The 18,024-nt window shown below is 32.8% G+C and overlaps 1 protein-coding gene across 2 annotated transcripts; it reads right to left on the reverse strand.

Moving 5' to 3' along the window:
* Window positions 1–2,858: 2,858 nt before the first annotated feature.
* On the reverse strand, window positions 2,859–15,174 carry si:dkey-12e7.4 (uncharacterized protein LOC558132 homolog). Of its 2 annotated transcripts, XR_009394545.1 has the most exons (7): window positions 14,793–15,174; window positions 13,384–13,435; window positions 11,771–11,958; window positions 7,388–7,558; window positions 5,938–6,048; window positions 3,221–3,497; window positions 2,859–3,180 (listed from the first exon to the last, which is right to left on the reverse strand). XR_009394545.1 is itself a non-coding variant. In XM_059335176.1 (6 exons), the coding sequence occupies exons 1-6, from the start codon at window positions 14,943–14,945 to the stop codon at window positions 3,384–3,386; spliced, it is 789 nt and encodes a 262-aa protein (XP_059191159.1). In that variant the 5' UTR covers window positions 14,946–15,174; the 3' UTR covers window positions 2,859–3,383. The 2 variants fall into 2 exon arrangements, 1 of the variants encoding a protein (XP_059191159.1); XM_059335176.1 differs by having other exon boundaries at window positions 2,859–3,497.
* Window positions 15,175–18,024: the final 2,850 nt, after the last annotated feature.

Here is an 18,024-nt window from a genome sequence, read left to right on the forward strand (position 1 = left end):
TTTTTTGTCTCTTTTTTAAACAATTTAGTTTTTTTCTGTCATTTTGTGTCTTTTTTTGGTCATTTTGTGTCTTTTTTGGTCATTTTGTGGGTTTTTTTTTTATTTTTTTTAAGTAATTTAGTGTTTTTTCAGTCATTTTGTGTCTCTTTTAGTAATTTTGTGTCTTTTTGGTGTCTTTTTTAAGTAATTTAGTTTTTTTCTGTCATTTTGTGTCTTTTTTTGGTCATTTTGTGTCTTTTTTTAAAGTAATTTAGTGTTTTTTCTGTCATTTTGTGTCTTTTTTTGGTCATGTTGTGTCTTTTTTTAAAGTAATTTAGTGTTTTTTCAGTCATTTTGTGTCTTTTTTGGTCATTTTGTGTCTCTTTTTTAGTAATTTTGTGTCTTTTTTAAGTAATTTAGTTTTTTTCTGTCATTTTGTGTCTTTTTTTGGTCATTTTGTGTCTTTTTTAAGTAATTTAGGGTTTTTTCAGTCATTTTGTGTCTTTTTTGGTCATTTTGTGTCTCTTTTTTAGTAATTTTGTGTCTTTTTTGTGTCTTTAAGTAATTTAGTTTTTTTCTGTCATTTTGTGGGTTTTTTTGGTCATTTTGTGTCTTTTTAAAGTAATTTAGTGTTTTTTCAGTCATTTTGTGTCTTTTTTGGTCATTTTGTGTCTCTTTTTTAGTAATTTTGTGTCTTTTTTAAGTAATTTAGTTTTTTTCTGTCATTTTGTGTCCTTTTTTTTTAGTAATTTTGTTTCTTTTATGGTCATTTTGTGTCTTTTTAAGTCATTTTGTCTGTCTTTTTTGTGTCTTTTTTCAGTAATTTAGTTTTTTCTGTCATTTTGTGTCTTTTTTTGGTCATTTTGTGTCTTTTTTTTTAGTAATTTTGTGTCTTTTTTAAGTAATTTAGTTTTTTTCTGTCATTTTGTGTCCTTTTTTTAATAGTAATTTTGTGTCTTTTATGGTCATTTTGTGTCTTTTTAAGTAATTTAGATTTTTTGGTCATTTTGATACTGCCTCCAGCGGCCCCCAGGTAATTTGAGTTTGAGACCCCTGTTCTAGAATATTTAAAGTGTTTGTTACATGGGTGTCACCGTGGGTTCTTATGGGTTAAGTAGTAATTATATCAAATAAAGTTAAATCAGCAGCACTTTAGAGCTTAATACATTCAATGTCCTTTCTCCAAGTTGCAGGTTCAACTTCAGTCCTGCTTTATCATCCAACTGTAGCCAAACCAGGTGAAGCTACAGGTGCTATAAACTGACAATGATAAGACACACTCAACTGCCTTACAGCCGTAACAGCTGGAGTGCCATCAAGACAGGATTGTAACTTTTAATGACATCTACACTACCAGTCAAAAGTTTTAGAACACCCCAATTTTTCCAGTTTTTTATTGAAATTCAAGCAGTTCAAGTCAAATGAACAGCTTGAAAGGGTACAAAGGTAAGTGGTGAACGGCCAGAGGTAAATAAAAAAAGGTAAGCTTAACCAAAACTGGAAAATAATGTACATTTCAGAATTATACAAGTAGGCCTTTTTCAGGGAACAAGAAATGGGTTAACAACTTAACTCTATGGAGTCTTGGGCTATTTTGTCCATTTTTTAATTCTTTTCATGTCTTTGTAAGTCATTTTGTGTCTTTTTTTGGTCATTTTGTTTCTTTTTTTAGTCATTTTGTGTCTTTTTTTTGTCATTTTGTGTCTTTTTTTGGTCATTTTGTTTCTTTTTTTAGTCATTTTGTGTCTTTTTTTGGTCATTTTGTGTCTTTTTTTAGTCCTTTAGTCCAACATAAAATGTGATTTTGAATCTTTTTTTTACTTTCAAAACACTATCATGCTCAATAAAGAATTTTAAATGTTGCAAATGTGCATTCATTTCAGAGTACACTGAGACATTAAACTGCATCATTTTCAATTCAATTCTGGAAAAGTTGGTGTGTTCTAAAACTTTTGACCAGTAGTGTACCTTGTAAGCTTTGCATTGTTGCCATTATCTTGCAGACTCATCACCTATTATGTTACTGGACTGGCTGCTCAAATGCACACACACACAAAAGGAAATGTAGCTGAAAAGGTCTTCAACAATAAGAACATTATGTCAAGTCACCCTGCTGGGAGTGCAAAGAATGAGGAAGAAAAACATTTGACCAAACTTCCTTGTTTGACATCACCTCAAACCTTACACTGTAAAAAAATGTCTGTAGATATTACAGTGAAAAACTGCTAAACCATGACAGTAAAAGACCGTAAAATGATAAATGAGTTAATTCAGTTTAAGTAACAATGAAACATCGTGAATGTATATATCAGCCAAAACTGTATTTTTTTTTTTACAGTTTTTTTAAAATACATTACTTCACTGTAAAATACACTGGCACCGTGATTGTAGCAAAAATATACTGTAATATATATACAAGCCATCATTTTTAACTAAATGAACTAAACACCATATCTCTAACAGAAATATACTGTAATATTTAATGATATCTTTAATTTATTAAGCATTTATAAATCTTTCTCGTCAGTCATATTGCAAAACAGCGTTTCTTTTGATGGAAAAACTCTTTATTTTTTACGGTAAAATATGCAATAAAATGGCAATCTTTAATGTGAAATCAACAGTGCTAATATCCTTTTACCGTAATATTGGAAAAAGTTGCACCGTATTTATTACGGTAAAGTTCTGGAAACCACAGCTGCCGGCCTTTTACCGTAAAAACAACAGTTGTTTTTTTTACAGTGTACAAAGACGCATATATTCTAACAATACCCTTATAGAATCATCTTATAATCAGATTTCATGACTAAAGCTACTGCATGGCTATTATTATTATTATTATTATTATTAACCTTTTCTACAAGAAGACACAATCATGGAAATTCAAACTTTTATTAAAGTTCTACAACAATAATGCTGAAATGAAATGCTCAAAACAGTAACAGTCTCAAATATAGTTCACATTTCTATTTTAACTTCAAGTAGCAGCAAAATCTAGTGTACATATGGTAACTACAGTAACTAGAGTACAGTTTACTGCATAAAAATACTAAATTTGAATCTTGCAATGCAAGATGCGGAAAAGTGCAACAGCAGATAATTCACTTTGCTAAAGTTTACATTGGAACAGCTTAGATAACTTCTGTGTGTCGTGTTAGAAGTATGAAGGAATGAAAATACCTAAAAGTGTACTATGTGCACCTTATAGAGCTTAAAAGATAAGCTACAGCAAACGGTACACCATCTACAGTACTTTTATCATCAATTATTTTAAAATAATCCCCCAATTATTAACTGATTGTGGAACACAATTTCTACTAGAACACGGTGCACTATTTAGTCACTGCACTCTTTGCATAGTTGAAAAACTGAACAAACTACGCTAGTAGTGCTTCTAAACGAGGTCACCAAGGCAAAGTCTCGCCTGTATAGTTCAGAAATGACCCATGATCCTTTTCAGTAAGTCCACCAATCACAGACAAGACGGAAGCAACGCTCTCCTCGGAGCTCAGCGGAGCCTGGAGAGAGACGAAAAATGAGATTCAGACACACTTTTCTTAAAAATGTCTAACAATGACCTCTATATATGCCAATCAGGACATGTTTTTTTCACGACTTGGTATGCTTTAAAGCAGCTGTTCTCAACCTTGGGGTCATTTTGTGGTTGTTTTTTTGGTCATTTTGTGTCTTTTTTAAAATAATTGTGTGTCTTTTTTGGTCATTTTGTGTCTTTTTTTGGTCAATTTGTGTCTTTTTTTTGGTCATTTGGTGTCTTTTTTAAAATAATTGTGTGTCTTTTTTTAAAATAATTGTGTGTCTTTTTTGGTCATTTTGTGTCTTTTTTTGGTCATTTTGTGGTCAATTTGTGTCTTTTTTTGGTAATTTTGTTACCTTTTTTTGGTCATTTTTGTGTCTTTTTTTTGGTCATTTTGTGTCTTTTTTGGTAATTTTGTGGTCAATTTGTGTCTTTTTTGGTAATTTTGTTACCTTTTTTTGGTCATTTTTGTGTCTTTTTTTAGTCATTTTGTGTCTTTTTTTAGTCATTTTGTGTCTTTTTTGGTCATTTTGTGTCTTTTCTGGTAATTTTGTGGTCAATTTGTGTCTTTTTTGGTCATTTTGTTACCTTTTTTTGGTCATTTTGTGTCTTTTTTGGTCATTTTGTGTCTTTTTTGGTCATTTTGTGGTCAATTTGTGTCTTTTTTGGTCATTTTGTTACCTTTTTTTGGTAATTTTTGTGTATTTTTTAGTCATTCTGTGTCTTTTCTGGCCATTTTGTGTCTTTTTTGGTCATTTTGTTTCTTTTTTGGGTGATCTGAACTGTGCATATTTCTGTTCAGTGAGTGGGGGTCGCGGACAACATGCATGTTAAATTTGGGGGTCGCGACTCAAAAAGGTTGAGAACTACTGCTTTAAAAGGAACAGTTCAAAGCAAAATCAAAAGGACATATTTTGTCTCTTACCTACAGTGCTACTGTGTGAGTTTTAGAGTTATTGGCCACAGAGACGTCTGCTTCTCTCGACTATATTGGAACTAGACAGCAGGATAACCAATGGCTCATGGCCCAGGTCCTTAAAATAATCCACAGATCTTGTTGTACGCAGTTTCGCATAGGAATTCTTTTTTTCCTCCACCTGACAAAAATATCCACCCACAAAAGGAAATGTGCATCTACTGTAAGGTAAGCCATATTACCTGAGGTAGCTACAGTTACAGCTCAGCTGAGGACAATATTTATTTTTACCGATATAAATTGTGCATCCCTAATGTAAACATAAATGATCGGCCAATAATGGGAAATTGAATGTTACTCCCATAATGAAATTACAGCTTCTAAATACAAAACCAAATTGCTTAAAATGACCTCACAAGTGTAACATCTTAACACTCCAAAAGGGTACGAGTTACACTACCGGTCAAAAGTTTTAGAACACCCCAATTTTTCCAGTTTTTTATTGAAATTCAAGCAGTTCAAGTCAAATGAACAGCTTGAAAGGGTACAAAGGTAAGTGGTGAACTGCCAGAGGTAAATAAAAAAAGGTAAGCTTAACCAAAACTGAAAGATAATGTACATTTCAGAATTATACAAGTAGGCCTTTTTCAGGGAACAAGAAATGGGTTAACAACTTAACTCTATGGAGTCTTGGGCTATTTTGTTCATTTTTGAATTCTTTTCATGTCTTTGAAAGTCATTTTGTGTCTTTTTTTGGTCATTTTGTGTCTTTTTTTTAGTTATTTTGTGTCTTTTGGTGTCTTTTTGTGTCCTTTTTTTAGTCCTTTAGTCCAACATAAAATGTGATTTTGAATCTTTTTTTTACTTTCAAAACACTATCATGCTCAATAAAGAATTTTAAATGTTGCAAATGTGCATTAATTTCAGAGTACACTGAGACATTAAACTGCATCATTTTCAATTAAATTCTGGAAAAGTTGGTGTGTTCTAAAACTTTTGACCAGTAGTGTATATATTTTAATGTTTATACTTTAAGTTTTTTTATGTTCTTTACTGAAAAAAAAATACATCATTTGATCTCCATTTTGTTTTTTTGTACGTTAATAGAAATGTCAGTCATGTTTTGTGAGGTCATACCTGTAGAATACTAAATAATCCATCTTTTGTCACTTTATCTAAGCCTTACTTACACTGAGGTGTGCATAAACTTCAGTTTTTGATCTTTTTAAAAGACAAAAATGTGAAATTATTGGTTACAACCATTAAAAGCAGGTAATTGTACAATGTTGGCATCTGCTGAAAAGAAGAAAGAAAAAAAACGAAATATTGTGGATGCCTAATTTACATCTTGTGTTGTCAAAGGCACGAGCCTCTCATCTGTGAGTAGATGCACACTTCCTTCGCTGTCCCAACTATTTAAATTGATACTCAGCACTACAGGTAAGAGGGAAAATGTGCATGTTTGGTTTTGGTTTTGAGACTGCGAGTGGAACAGAGCAGACCTTACCTCGGACCCCCCCATGTCAGTGCGGACCCAGCCGGGGTGTATCGCCATACAGAGAATCCCCTCCGGCTCCAGGTCTACAGCCATGCAGCGACTCACCATGTTGAGGGCAGTCTGAGAAGAGAAGCACAGACCCTGAACACACTACAGGCAGTCTGAAGGTGCTGCTGATATTTCACATTCATCCAAAAATTCATTGCTGCAAAATGTTTACTCAAAAGAGTGCTCATTACTTTTTAATTCCATTAACCAAGTCAGAAATACAATACCCACATAATACATCCTAAAATCACTGAGATGTGAAAATGTGTCTGCAAACAAATATGCTGCATGGCAGAAAAAATATTCTGTATTACTGTATGGAAAAAATGGAAATCATGAAAAAAGTCAAAATGACAAAAAAGTTGAAATCATGAAAAAAAGTTGAAATCATGATAATAAAAAAAAAGTTGAAATCATGATAAAAAATTGAAATCATGAAAAAAAGTTGACATCATGAAAAAAGTCAAAATGACAAAAAAGTTGAAATCATGAAAAAAAAGTTGAAATCATGAAAAAAGTCAAAATGACAAAAAAGTTGAAATCATGAAAAAAAGTTGAAATCATGAAAAAAGTCAAAATGACAAAAAAGTGGAAATCATGAAAAAAAAGTTGAAATCATGATAAAAAAAAGTCAAAATGACAAAAAAGTTGAAATCATAAAAAGTCAAAATGACAAAAAAGTTGAAATCATGAAAAAAGTCAAAATGACAAAATAATTTAACTTATGAAAAAAAGTTGAAATCATGAAATTGTATTTGTTGATACCACAAATGCTAGGTGAACACAACATGTGTGTGCATGAAAACAAATATGCTGCATGGCAGAAAAAATATTCTGTATTACTGTATGGAAAAAATGGAAATCATGAAAAAAAAAGTTGAAATCATGATAAAAAAGTCAAAATGACAAAAAATTGAAATCATGAAAAAAGTCAAGACAAAAAAGTTGACATCATGAAAAGTCAAAATGACAAAAAAAATGGAAATCATGAAAAAAGTCAGAATGACAAAAAAGATGAAAACATGAAAAGTCAAAATGACAAAAAAAAAGTTGAAAACATTGTTGATATTGTGTGATTAACAATAACTTTTTTTAAATATCCTCTGGTGTCTGGTGGCATCCTGTGTTAAAACAACTAGAGGGGGTAAAGGTTATATGACGCCATTGATACCTTTGACAGGGAACTAAATTAAACACATTAAATACCTTGAATGACACTTTGAGTAAAATAAAAAAAAAGTTTTGTGGGTTAAAACACTGTTGGAAACATTTAGAATAATGTAAATACGTAAATCAACAAAATCACTTTTAGATATTTTAATGCGGGAATGTTCCAAATCATACTTTAAAGACTGCTTTATCTTTGATCCATTTGTATAAAGCAAATATATGAATCTAATGGCAGCAATACCTTGGATGTCCTGTAGGGGTACCATTTAAAGGTGTTGGCCCGTTCCCCCCAGTTGAGCTCCACAGACCCGAGGAGAGAGGTCATGTTGATGACTGCTGCCCTCTGGATGCCCATGCTCCCTGCACCGCCTGCTCCTCTAGATGCAGCTCGCTTCAACAGAGGTAGAAAGGCCTGGTAGAGTCAGAAAAAAATATATATACACTATTGGTCAAAAGTTTTAGAACACACCAACTTTTCCAGAATTTAATTGAAAATGATGCAGTTTAATGTCTCAGTGTACTCTGAAATTAATGTACATTTGCAACATTTAAAATTCTTTATTGAGCATGATAGTGTTTTGAAAGTAAAAAAAAGATTAAAAATCACATTTTATGTTGGACTAAAGGACTAAAAAAAGACACAAAATGACCCAAAAAATACACAAAATGACCAAAAAAAGACACAAAATGACCAAAAAGACACCAAAAGACACAAAATTACTAAAAAAAGACACAAAATTACAAAAAAGACACCAAAAGACACAAAATGACTAAAAAAAAGACACAAAATGACCAAAAAAAAAGACACAAAATGACTTACAAAGACATAAAAAGAATTCAAAAATGGACAAAATAGCCCAAGACTCCATAGAGTTAAGTTGTTAACCCATTTCTTGTTCCCTGTTAAAAGGCCTACTTGTATAATTTTGAAATGTACATTATATTTTACCTTTTTTTATTTACCTCTGGCACTTCACCACTTACCTTTGTACCCTTTCAAGCTGTTGATTTGCTTGATTTTCAATAAAAAACAAGCTTGATTCTCAATAAAAAACTGAAAAAATTGGGGTGTTCTAAAACTTTTGACCGGTAGTGTACATATGAAAAAACACATCTACTGATCAGGGGTTTCATAGAGGTACAACCAGTATGTTGGGATGGAAGACGTAACCAATATTACATCAGAGCTTCAATCAATTCACATGGTGCTTGTGATTAAAAAGGTAGTTAATAATAACGTTAATACATTTAATAATTTTAATAATATAAATGACACTGCAAACAATATAAAATATCAAGGTAACACTTTACAATAACCAACCAAATGTTTATAGATGGTTTATAAACCAATTATTAACATTAACAAAGTGCTATACATATTTAATCTTAAAAAAAAAAACAATTTCTTAAAGTTATATGAATCATTTAAAAAAAATGTTTAATATGGTGTTAAAAATGTTGAAATGAGTGCAACTAAAACTATTAATACACTTTTAATTATAATTTAATTGTTTGTTAATGGTAAAGTAACTATAAACCTACGTTAATATACCATCTTTTTGCCATTTATAAATGATTTAGTTAGTTAAACATTAATAAATTATGTATTTACCATTCTAAATGGCCTATATACGGTTTATAAATTATGATTAAACATTAACAAACTATCTGTTTACCATTTATAAATGATGGTTATTGTAAAGTGTTACAAATATCAATAACAACTTGTATAAAGTATATTTAATAAGGAGACCACAGAGCCACAATCTAGACATTCACATTTTAGAAACTATTTAATTATCAAATCTTGTATTTGGGGCAAACTCTGGAACCTTCCCACTCAGTAAAACACATTGAACAAAGTTCAATCTGTGAGGAGGTAGAGCAATAGTTCCCTCTGGTGGCAGCATGTCGAACTTACAGAAAAGTTCTAAATTGAGATACATTTGGGGGACAATGTAAAGAGAAAATGTGGATACAAGAGGAAAAAATAATACATGTGGAAGCTTCCCTGCACCAGGGCTTTTATCCTCACTGAATGGTGAAGTGAGAATAAATAGAATGTGAATAAAGTGCTGCAGCCTTTACAGTCACCAGGTCTTAACCCAGATATGGAAGACTTTGGACCAACGTAAAGACCAATGCTCTCCACAACCATCTCCATAAAACCAAATGATGTAAACTTCCATCTTGAAATCTATTTGGTGACGTCTGTGATGTCCTGATGCTACAGTTCATGTCCTTTTGTCATGTCTGGCTTTGTTTGTTTTTCTTTCTATTGGCTGTAATCAGATCTCTCTTGATCTTTAATTAGATGACCTGATTAAATGACGGTTGCATATATAAATGAGAGAATACCTTGTGGAAGAATTGTGCTAATCCCCCCCCCCCCCCGAGAGTTCAACAGATAACAGATTTTTCCTTTAATTTGTCACCCATCTATATATACACACACACACTCTATTGCACTTCAAGGACTTAAACAGTTTTTTTTATCAGCCATTCCCAGACACTGACTGGGTTTCAGATCACCCAGAAAAGAAATAAAATGACCAAAAAAAAGACACAAAATGACCCCAAAAAGACACAAATTGACCAAAAAAAAGACACAAAATGACCCCAAAAAGAAACAAAATGATCAAAAAAAAAAAAGACACAAAATGAGCAAAAAAAGACACAAAATGAGCAAAAAAACATTAAGTGCCCAAAAAGATTAAAACACATGAACACTTTAACACAGTGGAGACAGAGCTGACTTCCAAAATGATTTGGCGACCCCCAGAAATCATCTTGCGACCTCAATTGGGGTCCCGACCCCAAGGTTGAGAACCGCTGGTCTAGATTAATCCATTCATTATTTAGTCTTTAAAATGGAAAACAATAGTGAAAAATATCACACTTCTCCATTTTCACCTTGCTTCTTTTGTCTTACCGATACAAGAGAAATTAACTGCTTCATCTTTACACAATAAGGCTGCTTATAGTTACTGTTAGAGCCATTTTGTACATTGTAGAGAAGCTGATAAATAATTCAGATTTGTATTTCATAGTTCATAGTTCTTTATTGAAGTTGTAGGAATGCCTATTGGTTCGTAGGAATTGCACTCTTCTTATTGGCTGAGACGTGTCATAATAACGTCATAATTGCTTACTTTGTTTTAATTAGGATTATGGAGACGAGGAGAGCACACTAGTTTTTGACCGTGCTCATAATTATTATTATTTTGGATTACTGCAGTTTATTGTTTGTAATGCTCAAACGAAAGGTTTTCAATAAACCATAAGAAAGAAACTGTGGGATTTTTTCGGCTTAAGACACGCGTCAGCTACATCCTCACGCTCCATAATTGAAGTGTTCGTTTCAAGTAAAACTAGACGGAGCCACACTAACAGTCACAGAGAGTCCTTCAGTGGGAGCAATCAGTGTGTTATGGATCAGCGTCTGTAGTTCACCCTGTACTCTGGGCCCAATTGAAACCAGACTTTCAATTAATATTTATGAAATGCAGTCTGCCCTGGGCGATGGGGTTTTTGTTAAGTCTGTCCATCAAGGACATCCTTTTGTTTTAGTTCGCTGTATTCAGTAACCCCTCACTGCTTCTGCTCCTGGTGTCTGAAGAAAACAGAAGTAGAGCTTCTTTTATTTTTTATTTTCCCTTTCTGGTAAAGTGAGGGTTGTTTTTGTGTCATTGAAAGCTGATCCTCACCATCCAAGTCAACAGGAAGCACAGAATCTATAACCATTAGGGGTGTGCATTGGCACTGCCCTCACAATTCAATTCGATTACGATTCACCAGGTAACGATTCGATTCAATTCGATTCTACGATGCATCACAATTATACTGCACACAACAAGGGACATTTTTCATCAGTCATGAGGCAATACAAGCAGTCAGATAGGCCTAATAACAATAGATTTTAATGGCTATATTTTGAAAAGATGGCAAAATGAATCTCCTGCCTGAGTTCATCTAAGAGTAAAGAAAGAGAAATGCCTCCTCCTGCCATAAAAAGGAACCTGCTGAGGTGAAATTTACATCAGCATAATGTCGAGCCCTTGTTCCTGAGGTAGGGAAGACGTTAGCGCTACCCCAACTAGCTAGCTATCGCTAGTTTTCATGACGCAAAAATGTAACGTTAACGAGTCGACTTTAAATAGGCAAATACAATGGTAATGACCTATCAATAGTACTTTCTATAAAAACGTAAATGTTAAGTTCTGTCAAATACTACCACATACTTCAGTCACAACATATCAAAACAGCTTGTCCTGCTAGCTTACCTGTGCTGCATCAACACATGGCTCATTAGAATATTCAATGAGCCATGTGTTGATGCACACCTGTCTCGAAGGACTGGGAGTGGGTCGGGTTAGCGTTGTGTTTACTGGAACTTTGACAGGGGCGCAAAGGACACCTTGGCCGTAAATTGAACATTTTTTCACAGGGCATCAAGGCCAGAGTGTGGGGAATTCCCACCCTGTCCCCCACAACTTTTATAATCGATTATGGCACTTTGCCGCATCGATGCTGAATCGTGCATGCCCCGCATTGCGATGCATCGCCGAATCGATTATTGTTGACACCACTAATAATCATAGCATAAGAGCATAATAAGCATTACCTTGGTGATCATTAGAGGGGCCACAGCATTAGTGTGAAAGTTTTCTATCATCTTCTCTGCAGTGACAGTATGAAAGTCGGCCACCACATTAATCCCTGCGTTGTTGATCAGGCAGTTCAGACCCTCTTCTTGGACCAGCTGGTCCACCTCCTCCACACACTTCTCTATACTCTCCTGGTCCAATACATCTAGTCAAGGGACACAGAAACACTGAAAATTACCAAGGGTTGAATGGAAAACACACTCTGAAAACGAATAAATTAATAAATCATGATATGTTTTCAGTTTAACTCCATGCCTGGTGTATGATACTTTCATATTTTTTTAATTTAAACAGGCATTAGTAGCACAACTACTTGTTCATTTTAATGCCTGGCACAACTAAAGGTACATTTGTTTGGACAAATATAATGATAACAACAAAAATAGCATAAGAATTTAAATCAAGAGCTAATATCTCGCCATTTTCCATGGTTTTCTTGATAATGATTTTGGTTATCATCAAGAAAACCATAAAAACAAAAACAAGGCTAGATATCAGCTCTTAAATTAAACCTTTAGTTGTACCAGGCAATAAAATGAACAAGAAATTAAAGAAAACAATGATCTAATAATTTTTCCATGACATATATATATATATATATATATACATATACACATATATATAATATATATATACACATATATATACATATATTATATATACATATATATACACATACATATACACTACCGGTCAAAAGTTTCAGAACACCCCAATTTTTCCAGTTTTTTATTGAAATTCAAGCAGTTCAAGTCAAATGAACAGCTTGAAAGGGTCCAAAGGTAAGTGGTGAACTGCCAGAGGTAAATAAAAAAAGGTAAGCTTAACCAAAACTGAAAAATAATGTACATTTCAGAATTATACAAGTAGGCCTTTTTCAGAGAACAAGAAATGGGTTAACAACTTAACTCTATGGAGTCTTGGGCTATTTTGTCCATTTTTGAATTCTTTTCATGTCTTTGTAAGTCATTTTGTGTCTTTTTGTGTCTTTTTGTGTCTTTTTTTGTCATTTTGTGTCTTTTTTTAGTCATTTTGTGTCTTTTGGTGTCTTTTTTTTGTCATTTTGTGTCTTTTTTTAGTCATTTTGTGTCTTTTGGTGTCTTTTTTTGGTCATTTTGTGTCTTTTTTTAGTCCTTTAGTCCAACATAAAATGTGATTTTTGAATCTTTTTTTTACTTTCAAAACACTATCATGCTCAATGAAGAATTTTAAATGTTACAAATGTGCATTCATTTCAGAGTACACTGAGACATTAAACTGCATAATTTTCAATTAAATTCTGGAAAAGTTGGTGTGTTCTTAAACTTTTGACCGGTAGTGTGTACATATATATATATATATATATATATATATACACACCACAAACAAACAAGACACTCACAGTACAACTAAATAAACGTGTTTGTTTCTTGGTGGTTAATACATATATATAATCACATGAACAATTACATAGAGACATTAATTTAACATATACCCTTGTGTTGCAAAGTGTTTATGTTACACAATTATAAATGTTCTATATAATGTGTTGTGTTTACACTCCAACCATTGTACAGCTGTTCTCTCTCACCCAGAGTGATGATGTGGATGCAGGGATGATTGTCTGCCAGTTCCTGAAGTTTCTGCAGGTAAAAGCACATCATGCCATTGATAACTGGGACTAGTAACAATGGCGCCTTCTGGGTACTTTAACCTTTTTTAATGTGTGTACCCGTTATCAGTGGTGGAAAAAGTATTCAGGCCCTTTACTTAAGTAAAAGTACTAATACCACACTTTGAAATTACTCCATTACAAGTAAAAGTCCTGCATTCAAAACTTACTGAAGTAAAAGTACAAAAGCATCAGCATCAAAATGTACTTAAAGTATCAAAAGTAAAAGTACTCATAATGCAGAACGGACCCAGTCAGACTGTTTTATATATTATTAGAGTTTTAGTATTGATGCATTTATGTAAGCAGTGTCCTAATTTTGTAAAGACAGGGCTCATTTAACACCTTAATATACTGTTATAAGATTTAATTTTTTAAAAAGTCTTATTTAACATATACAGGTGCATCTCAATGAATTAGAATATCATAGAAAAGTTCATTTATGTCAGTAATTCAATTCAAAAAGTTGAAATGACACATTATACAGATCAATTACACAGAGAATGAAACATTTCATGTCTAAATTAATTTAATTTATTCTAATTATAATGATTATGGCTTACATTTAATTAAGACCTAAAATTCAGTGTGTCAAAAAAAAAGAATATTACAAAAGACCAATTTTAAAAAGTATGTTTAATATGGAAATGTTGGCCTCTGAAAAGTATGTCCATCTATATGACTCAATACTTGGTTGGGGTTATTTGACTTGAACTACTGGAAATAAACTTTTCCATCATATTCTAATTTATTGAGATGCTCCTGTATGTTATGTTAAATCTAGACCTGTAAAGTAACTAAAGCTGTCAGCTCAATGTAGTGAAGAAAAAAGTACAATATTTGGCTAAAAATGTAGAGTACTGTAAAAGTACTTGTTATGCAAAATAGACCCACTTAGACTGTTTTATATATTCCAAATATATTATTACATTATTATTATTGATGCTTTTATGTAAACAGCCTTTTAATTTTCTTAAGCCAGGGCTCATTTAAACTACTTAATATACTGTTATGAGTCTAATCACTCTAAATTAATCACATTTTTTGCGTTAAATCTCAACCTGAAAAGTAACTAAAGCTGTCAGCTAAATGTAGTGAAGTAGAAGTAAAAAGTTACATGAAATTGAAATACTCAAGTAAAGTACAAGTACCTTGAAATTGTACTTAAGTACAGTACTTGAGTAAATGTACTTACTTACTTTCCACCACTAGAGACACTGTTTTAGAGACTGCCCTCTCTAAAACAACGACATTAAAAAAGCACCACATGTTATGTGGCTACAGGATAGCTAGCTTGAAAGCTACTATGTGCAGGTGTTCATGTTTACCTGCGTGCTCGCGGGGTTTCGGCTCGTGGCTATAATCTTGCCGGGGGAGAAGCCTCCTGTGGCCAGGCTGTCGACCATCTGCAGCCCGAGGCCTCGGCTGGCTCCGGTCACCAGCACAGAGCCGCAGTTTCTAAAGTTCATGGCAGCACTCATTGCTAATGTTAGCCTGTCACCTGGAACAATGCTGTAGTCAGCTGCACGCTGCTCCTGACGGGGCTTTGCTAAATCCTGCGGCTAAAGCTGGAGTTCTGGCGCGGCTCCTCCAGTAGGTGGGAGGGTTGCTCCACCTGACCAAACCAGCCAGAGCCTCTACACGGCGGAGATGGTTCAGTACACCTTATCTTCGGTAACAGAAGCTAGAAACAGTTAGAAACGACAATAAGTTTTAGCTTTTTTAGCTTCTTTTAGCTGCTCTGCCCCTCGACTCTGGACCAAACTCCCTCAGTACATCCGCTCTCTAACAACACTAACACCTGTTTAGACCAGCTATTCTCAACCTTGGGGTCGGGACCCCAATTGGGGTCGCGAGATGATTTCTGGGAGTCTCCACTGTGTTAAAGTGTTCATGTCTTAATGTGTTTTAGTCTTTTTGGTCACTTAATGTCTTTTTTTTTTGTCATTTTGTGTTTGTTTTTTGGTCATTTTGTGTCTTTTTTAAACTAATTTTGTGTCTTTTTTAGTCATTTTGTGGTCAATTTGTGTCTTTTTTGGTCATTTTGTGTCTTTTTTAAAATAATTTTGTGTCTTTTTTGGTCATTTTGTGTCTTTTTTGGTCATTTTGTGGTCAATTTGTGTCTTTTTTGGTCATTTTGTGTCTTTTTTAAAATAATTTTGTGTCTTTTTTGGTCATTTTGTGTCTTTTCTGGTCATTTTGTGGTTAATTTGTGTCTTTTTTTGTCATTTTGTGTCTTTTTTAAAATAATTTTGTGTCTTTTTTTGTCATTTTGTGTCTTTTTGGGTCATTTTGTGGTCAATTTGTGTCTTTTTTGGTCATTTTGTTACCTTTTTTTGGTCATTTTGTCTTTTTTAAAATAATGTTGTGTCTTTTTTGGTCATTTTGTGTCTTTTTGGGTCATTTTGTGGTCATTTTTGTGTCTTTTTTTAGTCATTTTGTGTCTTTTTTAGTCATTTTGTGGCTTTTTTGGTCATTTTGTGTCTTTTTTGGTCATTTTGTTTCTTTTTTGGGTGATCTGAACTGTGCATAATTCTGTTAGTGTTGTTTATTATTACTGTCATTGTTGTTTTTATTGTTCTAATTTGTAAATGTTTCATTGTTGTTTATTATTACTGTCATTGTTGTCTTTATTGTTCTAATTTGTAAATGTTTCATTGTTGTTTATTGTTACTGCCATTGCTGTTTTATTATTATTGTTTTGTTTTTAATTGTTTATTGTAAGGTGACCTGAAAGGCGCCTATAAATAAAATGCATTATTATTATTATTATTATTATTATTATTATTATTATTATTATTATAAGTTGTTAAATTTGTGGTTTCTTACGATAAGAGCAGGCACGTAACTTAAACCGCCACAGAGCAGTAGAAATGCTCAGTATTTTAGAGAAACTATGAGATATCCTAGAAAATTCTTGCTCAGCAGCTCGCGGTTTACATTTCCCACAATTCCTTGCGCACAGAATCCCACACAGTTGTGTTTGTAGTTTACCCATCAGAGTTAGAACTTTGGCTTTTGACACCATGAAGATGATTTTATGGTATTATGTTTATACATGTGTAACCTAGTTTTGTTATGGCAGCTCTTAGTCAAGCTTTGTCAGATGTTATTCAGTACACAAGTGTTTTATTGTGAAGGGTAGACCGGAAGTAGTGTGTGTTTGGTCCGGGGGAGTATTGACTGTTGTTGTGAGAGCAAGCTGTGAAGAGGAATAAAAAGTGAGACTTCTCCTGTTGAAGACAGCTATTTGTGTCCGTTTATTGTTTTATTATCCATCCAAAATAGGCGCCCTTACTCGGTTACACGTGCCTATTTTATTTATTGCGGGAAGTGCATTTTATTTATTTTATTCTATTTTATTTTATCGTTTTGTCTCTACTTATGTTGTTTTATTGTGCTCTTATTATGTTACCTATTTTTTTGTCTTTTTGTGCATCACTTTGGAAACCTTGTGTTCGCTAAAATCGTGCTATATAAATAAAGTGGATTTTGAACGATTTGCAGATCCCATTTAAACGGACAGTTAGGCAATTACGGTTTTAAGATTAAGATTTCCTTTATTAGTCCTACAACGGGGAAATTTCAAGAGTTACAGCAGCAAAGTGGATAGCAAAAAAATAAATAGTAAACTTCAGTATAAACTAGAAATATAAGAGAGGTATTAGCAAAAAAAAAACAAGTCAAAAAATAATAAAGCACAAGAACAAGTAGAAATACAAAAAGTACTAAGAATTAAAATAAAGCATAAAAAAACTCTAGGAACCTCATATATGCAGTAGCACTCCTTCACACACTTGGTGCTGCAGTCTTATTTGTTTTTCATCAACAATATTGATACAGCATATCTCATTAGGGCGCTTAGATTGTAAAACAGTAAGCTTTTTCACAATGTTTATAATATATGCAATAGTGGGAAAAGTATTCAGATCCCTCACTGAAGTAAAAGTACTTATACCACACTGTGAAATGACTCCACTACTAGTAAAAATCCTGTATTCAAAACTTACTTCAGTAAAAGTACAAAAGTATCAGCATCAAAATGTAGTGAAAGTATCAAAAGTAAAAGTACTCATAATGCTGAATGGACTCACTCAGATTGTTTTACATATATTCCAATTATACTATAGGATTATTATTATTATTATAATTGATGCATTTATGTAAGCAGTGTTTTGATTTTCTCCAGGTAGGGCTCATTATAACTACTTAATAAACTATTATGAGGTTTAATTTGTTTTTAAATGTCTAATCACTAAAAGTATGAACTGCAATATTTGCTTTAAAATGTAGTGAAGTAGAATTATAAAGTTACATAAAATGGAAATACTCATATTTGTTTTCACTTTTCATTTTATTTTTTCTTCTTTTTTTGCTGGGACAGTTAGATTGTATAAATTATATGTTGATTGTTATTCCATGATTGATTATTGTTATTAGTTTTTCTTTTCTTTTAAAATGAATAACAGAATTATAATAATATATTGTAAATATTGCTTTCCTTATCTTGTTATCTTTTTTCTGATGCTTGCTTTGGCAATATATACATTGTTACGTCAT

Source organism: Centropristis striata, chromosome 6 (assembly GCF_030273125.1).
Source record: "Centropristis striata isolate RG_2023a ecotype Rhode Island chromosome 6, C.striata_1.0, whole genome shotgun sequence".
In the NCBI taxonomy this organism is placed as follows: Eukaryota; Metazoa; Chordata; class Actinopteri; order Perciformes; family Serranidae; genus Centropristis; species Centropristis striata.

Bases quoted from the DNA above. Each gene is read 5' to 3' on its own strand.
- si:dkey-12e7.4 (XM_059335176.1), bottom strand. From the start codon at position 14,945: ATGAGTGCTGCCATGAACTTTAGAAACTGCGGCTCTGTGCTGGTGACC. The intron at 13,436-14,792 runs GTAAACATGAAC...TTTTACCTGCAG, and splicing joins GAAACCCCGCGAGCACGCAG to AAACTTCAGGAACTGGCAGA. The intron at 3,498-5,937 runs GTAAGGTCTGCT...GTCTCTCTCCAG, and splicing joins CTGACATGGGGGGGTCCGAG to GCTCCGCTGAGCTCCGAGGA.